Below are 14,526 nucleotides of genomic sequence, written 5' to 3' on the forward strand. Positions count from 1 at the left end.
GAAAGTGAAAGGGAGGGGGGTTAGCTTCCGTAATTGTGCTTCGCTCAACCATCCACTTACTTACGCACCCATTTAACTGCTACTCCGGACTGCTCCGGGAAGACGGAGAGGGTGGGGGCTGGGAAGGGAGTTCCCTCGAATGACAATCAAGGACATCAAATCAGTCTTTGCCACTGACAAAGTGGCTGTGTGTTTTCCCCCCCCCTTCTCTATCTCCATGCAAAGCTCTGCAATGCAAAGTCAGTAGCCCAGGTGACCTGATTCTCTCTCCACTTTCGCCTTCTTGTTTCCCTCGTCGAAATCGCAGGCAATTTATGGTCTGGCATTTTCTTTCTGTCTCTTTCCTTCCTTAATTCTTTCTTCCTTCTCTGCCCACTTTCTTTCTCTGTCTGCCTGCCTTCCTTCCTACCATCTTTCTGCCTTCCTTCCTTCCTTCCTTCCTTCCTTCCTTCCTAACTTCTTTCTTTCTTTCCTTTTCCTTCCTTCCTTTTCTTTCCTTCCTTTCCTTCTTTTATTTCCTTCTGTCTCTCTTTCTATCTTTCTTTATCTCTCCCTCCTTCCTCTTCTCTCGACGTTTATCGATCCATTGCCTCTCTTTCCTCCCCACCCTTTTTAATTTTGTGAGGGAGCCGAGGTGACAGAGGGAGGAAGGGTAGGAGAGGGCGGTTTCTGTCTCTTTCCCCTCCCGTTCACTCGGGACTGGCGGATGAGAGTCACGCACCAGCGCCTGTGTCCCTGCGCTCTCCCTTCCTCCCTCTCTCCGCCAGTGGAAGTCAGTGGCGAAGGGCGGGAGGGATTAGTTCACTTCGGCAGTGTCGAGAAGGAGGGGAGTTCTCCCTGCCCAACGCACACGTAAACCAGGCAAGAGAGAGCAAAATAGGCAGCATCGAGAGTTGGGCTCCCATTTCCCCCACCTCCTCAGCTCAGGAACTTTAGATGTTTCTTTTACCCAGCTTTCCGCCTTCGCTTCGGCCTGAGTCAACTGCAGTCACCGTTTGCCTCGGGCCGAGGCAGTCCACCTAAGGGGGAAAAGCTGCCTCCCGAGCCCTCTTGCCTGGCGGGAGGCGATGTGCTGGGGTGGGGGGTGCCAGGCCAGCCCTCCTGCCTCCCCCCCTGCGCTTCGCTTCCCATCGGGCAAAAGCACTCAGGAGGCCACGGGTGAGGGGCGGGAGGGATCGGGAGGCTAAGTCTGCTGCGGCTGCTGCGGTGGGGACCTTTGCATTTTTGGCTGGGGGGGAAGGTGAAGCATTGGGGTGGGGGTGTTAGGCCGGACCTCCTGCCTTCCCCACCCCAGCCAAAAACCCAAATGTCTCCGCCGCAGCAGCTGCTGCAGGAGGCTTCCTCGCCCCTCGCCCGCAGAGCGCAGAAGAGCGCTCTTGCCCGGTGGGAGGCAAAGTGCTGGGGTGGTGGGTGTCAGGACAACCCCCCCACCCCAGCTCTTCATCTCCCACTGGGCAAGAGCACTTGGGAGGAAGTTCTGCCGGCCACGGGCGAGGGGCAGGGATGATCGGGAGGCTTAAGTCTCCTGCAGCGGCTGCTGTGGTGGGGACCTTTGGGCTTTTGGCTCTGGGGGGGAAGCAGGAGGGTCGGCCTGACACCCCCCCATCCCAGCGCTTCACCTCCCGCCAGGCAAGAGCACTTGGGAGGCAGTTGTGCCAGCCACGGGCGAGGGGCGGGGAGGATAGGGAGTCTTAAGTCTCCTGCAGCGGCGGCTGCAGCAGCGAAGCTTTGGGTTTTTGGCTGGGGGGGAGGCAGGAGGGCCAGCCTGACACCCCCCCCTCCAGCGCTTCACCTCCCACGTGCAGATGGATGAGGAAGGGGGGCATCTGGACCGGGTGCTTTGGCGGGGAATCCTGGCGGGTGGGGAAAGGAATGGAAAATCCCATTGGGGCAGTCACAAGGCAGGGGAATCCCTCTGTCAGTAAAAGCGCACGCGCAGTAAGAGAGCCCACGAACCCGGGCTCAGGTTCGTAAGACGGAAAGTGTTTTTAAGACGAGGCAAAGAAATCTTAAACCCCGGGTTTGTATCTTGAAAAGTTCGTATCACGAGGGGTTCGTATCATGAGGTACCACTGTATTTGGGATAACCTCAGTCTATGCCTTTCGGTTTCAATATAGGACTGAGTGAGTGCATGATGATCTGGTTGTGGGAGATTGTCTATGCTTCTCCTTAATAGATCCCCTCTGGATCCAGAAGTGTTTGACAACTATTGTTTATCCCCTTCTGGTAATGATGTAAAGAGCACATTGGGATGCAGCCAGAGACAATCTAGAGAAAGTGGATTGTATGAAACTTTTCCAGTTATTTACATATGGGCATCGGCATGGGATGGAGAAAACAGCTTTTGTAGTTGGGTGTCATTTCTCAGGATCTTGATGTAGGAAGAGTGATCCATAGGTCTTACTTAACTTTCCAGTAGATTTTGTTACCATCAAGCATGATGACCCAGACTGCAAGGTTTGGTGATCAGAGACTCTTTTCTGCAGTATTTGCATTCCTACCTCAATGGGCAATTGCCATCAATGACAGTGGGTAAGGCAAGGTTGGCTCATATACTTACTCCTTTTTGGGTGCTACAAGGGCAGTCATTCCCTCTTTCTTATAAATTAAGCTGCTGGGAAAGGTCATTTGGCCATTGGGATGTGATATGAACAGGCTAATGATACTTAGCTTTATCCTGCCATTGCAGGCACAGCTGACGTTGCTACTGAAATCTTATTCAAATATCTGGAGACTGATGGATATGGATGGGACAAAACAGGTTAAAAGCCAAACCTTAATAAGATGGCATTACTGGCAAATCATCACAGTTCTAGCTAGTGAGTAGTTGTGAGAAAGCCTGACTGTTCATGCCACAATCACCATGCAAATTGAATGTAAGGTGCTCTCTACCTGGGACTTCTTTTAAAACTCCTCAAAAACTGCAGGAGGTCAAAAATGTAATGTGTGATTGGAATACCCAGTATGATAGGGAATATAGTCCTTTTCAGGATACTTCGTAGTATATACTCCAGTGGAATTCAAAGAACTAGTTCTGATTTGTAAATCCCTAGCAGCTTGGCACCCATGACCTTTAAGTATTGCCTAGTACAGCTAGTTGGGGAATTCTAGAAGTTCATAAATCTTCAAGATTGTTGGACACCTCTGCTCTAGAGGTTAATTGGTCCTGCTCGGCTACAGTCTTTTAGCACTTCCAGACACCCTATAGGAAATGACTATTAGCCATATTTGTTCAGATATTATATATTTGCTTATTTTGAAAATAAAATTATATCGCCTTTATCGACTTAGGTAGTTAATGAAAAATATAAAAATAATAAAAACACAATTAAAATTGGTTACATGCCACCAATGTCATAATAGTATCCTCTCAAGCAAGCAAGCAAACAAACATATTGTTGCACGCAGAATTATTTGATTCAATGACCTTCTACATTATAATGTAGAAGGTCATTGAATCAAATAATTCCGAGTGCATCAATATTAAACTGGGCTTCCATATACTTTTCATGAGCTTAAACTATGCAAACACATTATTTTTAATATAAAATGCAAAAATATAAGAACACCATGAAAATGAAGGTAACCTAAGAGAGGAAAAACAATGCAATCTCCGCTCAAAAGAAAAATGGTATAATTTATATAATTGAAATCAACAAGTACCCTATATTTATTTATAACCAAGATTTGTGCGCATAAGATTAAACACTAGAGATGGTACAGAGAATAAAGCATTTCTCACCTTAGCTGAATGGTGGATTTTGTCACTTGAGTAACTCTGGGGTATTGGAGGAACAGGATATTCATTTTCTCCTCTGGCCATGGTCTTTTTGACTTCTACATAGGATACTGGGAAGATTCCCTGCTTATTCGTCCCCAGTAGCTTGCCTTCATACCAGTTTTGATCAACCCGTCTAAGTAGAATGACTTTGTCTCCCTGAAAGGCAACACTCAATAGATGAAAAATTGTTGTCCCATCATGAATGGATACAATATATAGCAATGGAATACAAATTCCTAAACTGTGATGGAATATTAATAAATATGAATAGTTAAAAAAAGCTAAGAAATCACAAAGTCAAAATGCTTCCCATGCAGGTTCAGACAATAATTGTCTAATGATAATCCTTTATTTAAGGATTACAATTAATAAATAATGCTAATCCTACATAGGGAAAATATATGGTTATGGGGAGGGTTCAAATGTTGCATTTACTTTTCAAAATGTTTGTGCTGATCAAGGAAATCTACCAAGGGTTTTCTTCCTTTGTAACACGTGGTTCAACAAATCTCTTTATTGACCTGTGAAACATCTCCCTTATCACAGACCACTGCAAGAGATTTTTACATGATAACATGGCAATTCAGCCTCTTCTGAAGATCCACTTGGAAAGGCTCAGAGCATAATAAAAATAAAGAGATTTCTATTAGCTCTAGTAGGTGAAATATAAGCAGACTTCATTCTGCTGACCATGTATGGGGCCCTTTAAAAAGAATAGTTTTTAAAAGGAAAGTACTATGAAGGTTTTTCTTGCTCTCATTTTAAAAAGTAAGAACTGGCCATTTTTTTCTGTGGGTCTTTAAAATAAAATACAGGCAGTCCTTACTTAATGACTTTAATTGGAACCAGTAACTTAAGCAAAACATCACATGGCCAACTCATTTAGCAATGACAGTTCCAGTTCCATTTGTTAAGTGAATCATCGAAAATCATTAAATAAGACATCATGTGACCGCAACTTGTCATCTGCCTGTTTCCTTGACTTGGTTTGTCAGAAGCCAACTCAGATGGTCTTAAATGGCAATCGTGATTGCAGATGCTGCAACAATCATAAGTCATGGAGCACCTCCCTTATGAAACCAGGTTGCAACGCCTTGGTCTCTTCAGCCTTGAAAGGTAGCGTTTAAGGGGTGACTTGATCGAAGTGTATAAAATCATGCATGGGATAGAAAAGGTGGATAGAGAAAAATTCATTTCTCTATAAATTCTTATCTCTATAACACAATACTAGGACGAGGGGGCATTCCCTAAAGCTCATAGGTAAGAAAGTGAGGACAAATAAAGGGAAATATTTCTTCATCCAGATGGTCATTGGTTTATGGAATTCACTTCCAGAAGAGATTGTGACAGCTGTCAGCCTTGATAGCTTCAAGGCAGGATTAGACAGATTCATGGATGCCAAGTGTATCAGTGGTTACTGAAACGGATGTCCATGTGCCACCTCTAGGTTGGTTGAGGCAGGCAGGATTCCCCCGAGTACCATTTGTTGGGGGTCATGGGAAAGGGAGGATTTTGCCTTCTCTTTCTACTATATAATTGGTGGGCGACTGTGTGACCAGAATGCTGGATTCGATGGGCTTTGGCCTGATTCAGCATGGCTCTTCTTATTTCTTAGTGTAAAGACTAGGTATAAATTATTTTTTTTCAGTGCTGCCTTCACTTTGAACAAATACTGAACAAATGGTTATTAAGCAAAGAAACACCTGTATGTAAGAAGCCCCTTAAAAATACTGGACTAGAAACTGGCCTTCTCAAAGTAGAAGGTATTTGATATTGCATATCCCCCAGATACAGCTCTAAGTCAGATTTATAGCCTTATTTCCTTTCAGTGCAAATACCAGATGCTAGGCCAGGGTTCCCCAAACTTGGCAACTTTAAGACTTGTGGACTTCAATTCCCAGAATTCCCAACTCCCAGCTATGAATGCATAGATGGCTGGAGAATTCTGGGAATTGAAATCTACAAGTCTTGTAGCTACCAAGTTTAGGGATCCCTGGCCGAGCATCTGGTATTTGGACTGAAAGGAAACTCTGATTCAGTCCAAAATATCTTCTAATAGTATATAGGTAATCTTTGTTTAATGAATGCCTCAAACAATGACTATTCAAACTTATGATGGTGATGAAAGAAATAACTTTGTAATCAATCCTAGTATTAATGACTTCATCAGTCTGTAAAGCAAAATAAAGTTACAGATCATAAGTGTAGTCGCCATTTCACTGAGCAACTGCTTTGCTTAACATCCAGGTTGCCAGTATCAATTGTGGTCAGTAAAGAAGAACTACTTATATTGTCTAGCCAGGAGTTGAAAGAAAGAGGTGGGGAAAAGGTTAGTACCAATGTAAGAAAAAAAGAGAAAAGCTTAGCAGAAAGAAAAAATGGGCAGCACAAAGATGCAAGTACAGTGTTCCCTCGATTTTCGCGGGTTTGAACTTCGCGAAAGGTCTATACCACGGGTTTTCAAAAATATTAATTAAAAAATACTTCGTGGGTTTTTTCCCTATACCACGGTTTTTCCCGCCCGATGACGTCATATGTCATTGCCAAACTTTCGTCTGCCTTTAATAAATATTTTTTTTTAATAAATTTTAATAAATAAACATGGTGAGTAATAATCTGAATGGTTGCTAAGGGAATGGAAAATTGCAATTTAGGGGTTTAAAGTGTTAAGGGAAGGCTTATGATACTGTTCATAGCCAAAAATAGTGTATTTACTTCCGTATCTCTACTTCGCGGAAATTCGACTTTCGCGGGAGGTCTCGGAACGCATCCCCCGCGAAAAGCGAGGGAACACTGTAGTCTAACTTACAGTCACAATACAGCCCCAGGTAAATATATACTTGAGTGAATAAGCCCCTTGCAGAGAATCTTGGTCAAATTTAGTGTAACACCCAATTTTAGCAAATACCTTTCTCAATGAAAGTTCCACATTTGTATCTGCATTGAAATTATATTTTGCAATAGCTTCTCCAATTTCAGCCACATGTGCTGGGGGTGGTGGTCTTGCTGGCTGTGCTTTTTCTGGGGGAATAAATTTCTGAAGAGAGAATAGTGGTTATTTTAATTCAACTTTTCCAAACTGGGTATCTACAGTATTTGTAAAACTCATTTGTATCAGATTGCTGGTGTAAAGACAAACCTCAACATAAGAAATAGGAAAAATCCCAACTCTTCCGTAGTGTTCGCCCTCATACCAGTTTTGATCCACTTTCCTGAGGATATAGACAGTGTCTCCTTTCTTAAAGGGCAGCTCTCTGTAACAAATATTTATACACAGTTATACACAGATTTGACATCCTGGTAATTGTATCTTCAATTGAATATTAATTGTTTATAATTTTAAATAACAAAAAGAAGACCAAAACTAGCAGCTAGAAATTATATTTAGTAATGAGGTCAACCATAAACACAAAAACCTATTTTTTCTTGAATAATTTATTGCTTTAATGTTGATTAATACCTCAAATGCAAAAGAAACTGTGGTTCATTTTAACAAGAAAACTAGCACTGTCTTTTTGTAAAAATATATTTACTGCTTCAAACGTAAAATGAGATACAGAACAGCATTGATTCTTTACAGAAATAACACCTAGCCATCTTTGTTTTTCTTAAGCATGGTTTTACATTCTATCTTCTATCTATACTTCTCAACTATGTTAGTTAGCAGACCAAAGACTCTTTTCTTTAAGTTCTCTCTATGTCATTTCCCTAATTCTTTTCTTCATACTTCTGCCAGTGTTAAAAGACAACCAGAGATGCATTCTGGTTCAGAATGTATTAGTGTAAATGGCATATGAAACCCTATTTTACCATCCTATCTAAAATGTAGATTGTCCTGACTTTGCCAGCTTTAAGAAAGACTGGACTTCTATGGAATTTAGCAAGCTTAAAGAGATTGTTTTTCTTATAACAGTATAGAAATCCAACCTAAAAGCAATTTTGCCTATCTTAAAGCTGATAAAATGGCATAAAGAGCATAATAAAAACTATATTGGTGAGAATGTTCAAAACTTAATGTAAATCACTGCACATTCAAACCATACGTTAGCAAAGTGTACACTTTTATTTCACTGCAAAATTGTTCCCTCTATAGTAAATAAGACAAAACAAAACAACTTCAGTTTTAAGAACCATTCTTTTAAGTATGTGCTTATTATGCATTAAATATTACTAAACACATTATGAGAATGACTCATATATTAGTTAAATATTGCAGCTACTACGTCTTAAATTATTGAATATCTGAATATTGCAGAATGCTTAAATAGTAAAAAAATAGTTTAACTACATATGAAATAGAGACTAATTTGTATCAATTGTAATATATTGCACATATTCTTTTCTATCTGAAAGCATTTAAGATTCAATATGATTCTTTGGGTAAAAAGGGGGAGGGGGACTAATACTTACTTAGAAGTTTGAGCCTTAAAGTCATATACTGCTCTAGCTGGTAGCCTCTGTAAAAGAAGGAAATAAATTAATCTAAATAACATGTATTTAAAATAATACATAACACATGTATCTAAAAGAATGCGCCTCTGGCATAGCTAAGTGGGGCAGAGGGACAAGAAGGGGTATTCTTCATGTTATCACTGTGCTTGCAGTTTAGATACCTGTTTTAGGATGGCTCTACTTCATGATACCTCTGTGTAATCCTAGATTAAACTGCTTTCATGGTAGCAGGAAAGAGAGTACTTTCCCAGCTAGTAGCAATATTTACTAATTAATACTTGGTCCCAATTGTCTGGTACATGTTATAAAACATATAAAATGAAACTATTTTAGGATACCCTTCACAGGAGTAACTTTTAATATACAGTGGTACCTCTACTTACGAATGGCTCTACTAACGAACTTTTCGAGATACGAATCCGGTGTTTAAGATTTTATTGCCTCTATTTCCGAAACATTTTCTACTTACAAACCCAAGCGTGTGAGCTCTCTCACTGAGTGTGTGCTCTTACAAACCAAGTGTGTGAGCTCTCTCACTGAGTGTGTGCTCTTACAAACCCAAGTGTGTGAGCTCTCTTACTGCACATGTGCTCTTATTGCCACAGGGATTCCCTTGCATTGTGACTGCCCCCGCTGGGTTTTCCCTTTGCTTGTGGCGGCAGTCCAGAGGCGGGGACCTCCCCTTCCTAACTGCATGGCCGAGAGCGGAAGGCGCTCTATTTTTCCAGCCGTGCTTTCCTGCCCAAGGCTGACCAAGTTTCCCATTTCCCTTGCACGGTGCGATCACCTTTTTGGTGAGGTGGGTTTGGGGGGCTCGGGGGACCGTGGAAAAGCATTTCTCACCCACCCACCCAGCATCACTACCACCACCACCATTCTCTCGCTAGGAACCCACCCTAGATACCTGAGCTCCCCCCCAACTCTTTGAATCTTTGTCTCCCTTGTCAGGGGACCTTGCTTCCACACCCCTCCCTCCACCCAAAGCCCCTTCCCAGGATTTGGATTGCCATATTCCACTCTCCAACCTCATCCACCCACCCAATTCCTCGCATGCCCCTTCCCTGCCACCCCGTTTTTTCCCCACGCAACTCCCAAAGCTGCGCACCTGCCTGGCATAGCCCCCACCCCAAAGGTTGGCTTGCCCAGATGCTCCTGTCTGGGAGAGAGAGAGAGGAGGATGGAGGCCTTCTGGAGTGTGGAAGGGGCTTCTGAGATCTCAATGAAGGTTGTGGTCTCGCTCTCCTGAGCCCTGCGGCACATGGGGGTCCCTCTGGGTTGGCGAGGCTGGGCGGTGGAGGCTGCGCAAGGTGAGGGGTGATGGGCAGACAAGATGGGGACCCTCACCAGGGGAGGAGGAGGAAGAGGAGGAGCGGCAGCAGCCGCTCTTCCCGTTGGGTGTGCAGACATCATTGCAAAGCAGCGGGGCAAGAGAGGCAGAGCCACGCACGCGCACACACACCTTGCACACCTGGGGTGGGGGAAAATGGGGTGCAAGAGGCAGGCAGACATGTGCATGCGCGGCCGGAGCTGGAGGGACCCCTGCGGTGGTGCAGCCACTCCCCCCTTCTTCTCCCTCTGAAGGTGGGGGAAAGAGAGGCAGGGGAGGTCGTGAAACTCGGCTCTCTTTTCTGCTCTCAGCCATGCAGTTAGGAAGGGGAGGTCCGCTGCAGAATTGGGTCTGGGGGACATCGCCATGGTCCTGGCTGCTGGCATTCCTTCCACCTCCTCCCCCTTCTTCTCCCCGCCTTCTTGCACGCGCCTTCATCCCTGGCAGCTGCGCTCCCTCCCACCAATCAAGAAGCCTTTTAGCTTTTTTTGGCCTCTTGTTTGTTCCATGGGGACCGCAATCAATAGGAGGAGGAGGAGGGCACGTGTCTCTCCTCCTCGCTTCCACTTCTCCTTCTGCTGCTCCTTCCAATTAAGACAGTTCTTGAGCCTGTGGGGGGGGGAGTGAGGAGTTAAAGCCAGCTGCTTTGGGTGCCTTGAAGGGACTCCCCCGGAGGAAACGGATGCCAGGCTTGGAGTGAGAGCCAGGGAGCCTTGTCTGAGGCCGAAGCGCCGGGATCCCCCTTTGCCTGCCGCTGAAAACACTTTCAAGGAGGGTGGAAGCCCCACTGGCTGACAAGCCGCTGGGCAGCTTCCTGCGCATGTTAATCCACCCATGAGGCTCCCTCTGGGCAGCCTCTGCTGTCTTTCCCTCCCGCCTCCTCCACCCACCCCTGAACAAGGATCACAATGCCTGCGGTAATAAAGCAAAAGGGGTGAGTTTTTGGATGGTTTTGCATGCATTATTCGCTTTTACATTGATTTCTATGGGAAAAATTGCCTCTACTTACGAACTTTTCAACTTACAAACCTGGTCACTGAACGAATTAAGTTCGTAAGTAGAGGTACCACTGTAACTATAATGTAACAAAAAACATTGCACAAAATTATTAGTGAATCTCTGTATGCTTCCAGGTCTACACTTGTATTTCAATATTTTATTGAGTTTATTTTGTACAAGGAAGTATTCACTAGTTCTGCTTTCCCAGGGAAAGGACAAGAAATTTAGGTAAAAGGCCTGAGATTCATTAACTCAAAATTTTTTCCTTCTTCCAGATAGTAAAGACCCAAGGAGCAGCATCAACAAAGAGAAATGGGATTAGCATTCCAGAAAGAAGACATTTATTTAGGCCGACTGTTTTCATTGTGATTTAATCTCTTTTCTGAACACTGTGTACCTCTTGGCAGGCCCACAAATATACTGACATTTACTGCTTGTTAAACAGATGTTGCAATTTTGGTTGTTGCTTCTTGTATCTGGAGTTCCAATGAATACTTTTTCTGTCCTCCAATCCTCACAAAGGAATTTGAAAGGAATCTGCAATTATCTTTATTTTTCCTAATCTCAAAATGCAGAAGATGTATACAGATCATCATAAGCCAGTCTAAAATCAACTGTAAAAAAAAGCAAAGGGACTGAAATCCACCCAAGACTTCCTGACTACCTTCCTACCATTCTTTTGGTCATCCTCAAAGCCCTGTGAGATGAAAATACAAGTGTTGTGGTTAGTTCTGGCCCAGCTCCTGCCCCAAGGAATGTACAGGTGGATGTGGGGGAAACATCCACATGCCGCAGGCCTGTTTTGCTCCCGATGGAATCTGCCGACGAAGCCTCCTCTGACCAAGGAAGCGTGAGTGACAGGGAAGAGGGGAGTTTGGCAGACAGCCCAGGGGGAGATCAATCATCTGTATCATTCTTGGATTCTGAACAAGAATTAATGACACATCCACGCATGCGTAGAGTGATGCATAGGAGACAACAACTGAAGGATTATTACAAGAGAAAATGAGGCCACCTGTAGTTGGGTGGGGCTGCTGTAATTAGTGCTACAGATAAAAGTGCAACCTGATGTTTTAGCTTCATGGCAGTTTATCTGATTCATTGTTTTGTCAAGATCATGGTTTTTGTGCTGTTCAAGATTGTGTGTGGACTCTCTGGACTTTAGAATTGGACTCAGTTTCCCTGTTATTGGGTGAGCAATTGGATTGCATTTAACTGTGCCTTGTGTGTACCAGAAAATCCCTTTGACATTTAAAAAGGGAGCTTTTTCTGTTTATAAAAACTTTTGGGCTTTCCTTTTATCGTGTGTTGTGTGTCTTCCTGGAGTAATTACCCTGTAGTTACGGGCGGTTGAAACACTCCGGCAGAACATACACGTAGCTTTGGAACTTAGATCATTTGTCCCAACAACTGTGATCTTAGCTGCATGATACTACAATGGAGGAAAGCAAGGGGAAAGACAAATTCTAATTAGTACATATGAAAAAGAAACCTCCAAGAGCAAGATGCCAAACCTCTAGGGAACACATTAGAGAAGGCCTGATAAATGATGAATTGATTCCTGTCAATAGTGGGGAAGTGAAAAGCCCACAAGGGCTGCAGAACCACAGGGAACAAAAAAGGGAAAATACCAGCTTTGCTGCAATTTAAAATTCAGAATGGATTCAATGGCTCAAAATAGATGAGATCCATCAGGATCAGAACCAGTCCTAAACTGGTACAAAGTACTTGTGCAGAAATGCCCTAATTGTAGTTCCTGCTCTGCTTCTCTTTCTATTCCAACTGCATTGTTTTGTAACCCCAGGTGATGAAACACAGCATTGCCAAGAAGCTGTGATTGGTGTTTTCAGAAATACATTGGGATAGGGTGGCACAGAAGTTGAATAAAATAAACAAACAAACAAACAAACACAAACAAACAAATAAATAATTTAAAAAAAAACTTCTGCCTTCAAGCATGTTTGTTTAAGTACATTTTCTTGCATTACCTCTCTGTCTGGAGTTCCTCTTCTTTCCTTTGGAATACATCGATTCACATCAGTGAAAGCAGAAGAATAATTTCCAGGAGATTCCTGGTCTACTGAAAATAAAATGCCATTAGATGAAAATTCATGAAAAACAATTGTGGAAGCTTAGTTCAAAGGAAAGTACTGTATATCTAAATTCATGTTCTTGTGAATCTGAATTAAACGAATGTAACAACAAATAAACAAACAAACAAACAGAAGTCTAGAAAGGAAGCTATGGAAATTGTTTCATATACTAATTATACAATCTCGAACTGAACCTGAAGCATTAAAAAGAAAAACCAAGACCAGCAATATAGCATCTTCTCTGATTCTTACAATTCTTGCTTTTAGAGGAATAGAAGAATAAGTCACTGAAGATGCAACAGGTAAAACATAGCATTGACTCTTAAAGCTATAAACATACTGTATATCCACATGCAAGGGAATGCGACAAAAGCATGCCACAATGATGGGAAAATGAAATTCTGAGATGATCCAGTAGAACAGAAATCTATGACTCTTGTGTTAGACCAGATTAGATTACACATTTGCCACATTACTGTGCATTTTGGGAATGTTTTAGAACAAGTAGATATGAAAATGGGATCTCCAGATTAGAAGTGCAATGCTGTTATTTTTCTGCTCTCTTTGTTACCACTTTTTCCAAAGATGCCATTTGCTGTAAGGGAAAGTTTGGGAAAAATGGTCCTGGAGATTATTTTCTCTGAAAAGAGGGGAGGATAAAAGCTTCTAGCATACCATGCCATTAGTCTGAAGCACTGCTGCTATTTTATTTTTAATGAAATAATCACCGATCAAACAAATATCTGCTTTCCAGGTTAAGTGATAGCTAGAAGTACATACAGTGATACCTCGTCATACAAACTTTTCGAGATACAAACCCGGGGTTTAAGATTTTTTTGCCTCTTCTTACAAACTATTTTCACCTTACAAACCCACCACCACCGCTGGGATGCCCTGCCTCTGGACTTCCGTTGCCAGCGAAGCACCCGTTTTTGTGCTGCTGGGATTCCCCTGAGGCTCCCCTCCATGGGAAACCTCACCTCTGGACTTCCGTGTTTTTGTGATGCTGCAGGGGAATCCCAGCAGGGGAATCCCAGCATCGCAAAAATGGGCACTTCACTGGCAACGGAAGTCCAGAGGTGGGGTTTCCCAGCGAGGGGAGCCTCAGTGAAATCGCAGCATCGTAAAAACAGAGAGGTCCGGAGGTGGGGTTTCAAGGACTTCGGTGTTTTTGCGATTCTGCGATTTCACTGAGGTTCTCTTCACTGGGAAATCCCACCTCTGGACTTCCGTTGCCAGTGAAGCGCTCATATTTGAGATGCTGGGATCCCCCTGCTGGGATTCCCCTGCAGCATCAAAAAAACACGGAAGTCTGGAGGTGGGGTTTCCCATGGAGGGGAGCCTCAGGGGAATCCCAGCAGTGCAAAAACAGGCGTTTCGGCTGGCAAAAGGGGTGAATTTTGGGCTTGCACGCATTAATCACTTTTCCATTGATTCCTATGGGAAACATTGATTTGTCTTACAAACTTTTCACCTTAAGAACCTCATCCCGAAACCAATTAAGTTTGTAAGACAAGGTATCACTGTATTTCTAGCTCACAAAACTCAATTGTTTACATAGAAGGGACCATGAAATAGAATTGCACCCTTTCAGTGTGATCCCAAATAGGGAAAAGGCCTATAAAATTCAGCGAATTGAATACTGAGTAAGCATATTTAAGATTAGTATAATGCAAGCTGAAAGTACTTATGTAACTATATTAACATGAAGAAAAAAATGTAGTTCACTGAGACTTTCTAAGCAGCTCTGTAAGTTCTACAGTTCATTTTTACAGAAATTCTTGAGGAGAAATAATTATTTGCTATTTTCAAATAACTATTTGTATTTATTGTACCCTAAACCAGAATTTCTTAAACTTGATAATTTTAAGAT

General features: G+C 43.0%; 1 protein-coding gene across 19 annotated transcripts in view; it reads right to left on the reverse strand.

Annotated features, from left to right (window-relative positions):
* The window catches only part of SORBS2 (sorbin and SH3 domain containing 2), a 203,065-nt gene that overhangs the window by 20,837 nt on the left and 167,702 nt on the right, over window positions 1-14,526 (reverse strand). For 13 of the 19 annotated variants that reach the window (XM_070757535.1, XM_070757541.1, XM_070757539.1 and 10 more), the window contains 5 exons: window positions 12,549-12,640; window positions 8,193-8,239; window positions 6,922-7,036; window positions 6,691-6,819; window positions 3,744-3,938 (listed from right to left, as the gene is read on the reverse strand). In XM_070757535.1, the coding sequence (XP_070613636.1) occupies window positions 3,744-3,938; window positions 6,691-6,819; window positions 6,922-7,036; window positions 8,193-8,239; window positions 12,549-12,640 (578 nt within the window). The remainder of the gene's footprint in view (window positions 1-3,743; window positions 3,939-6,690; window positions 6,820-6,921; window positions 7,037-8,192; window positions 8,240-12,548; window positions 12,641-14,526) is intronic. The other 6 variants (XM_070757537.1, XM_070757531.1, XM_070757529.1 and 3 more) reach the window with 1 other exon arrangement.

This window comes from Erythrolamprus reginae, chromosome 7 (assembly GCF_031021105.1).
Source record: "Erythrolamprus reginae isolate rEryReg1 chromosome 7, rEryReg1.hap1, whole genome shotgun sequence".
Taxonomy (NCBI): domain Eukaryota; kingdom Metazoa; phylum Chordata; class Lepidosauria; order Squamata; family Dipsadidae; genus Erythrolamprus; species Erythrolamprus reginae.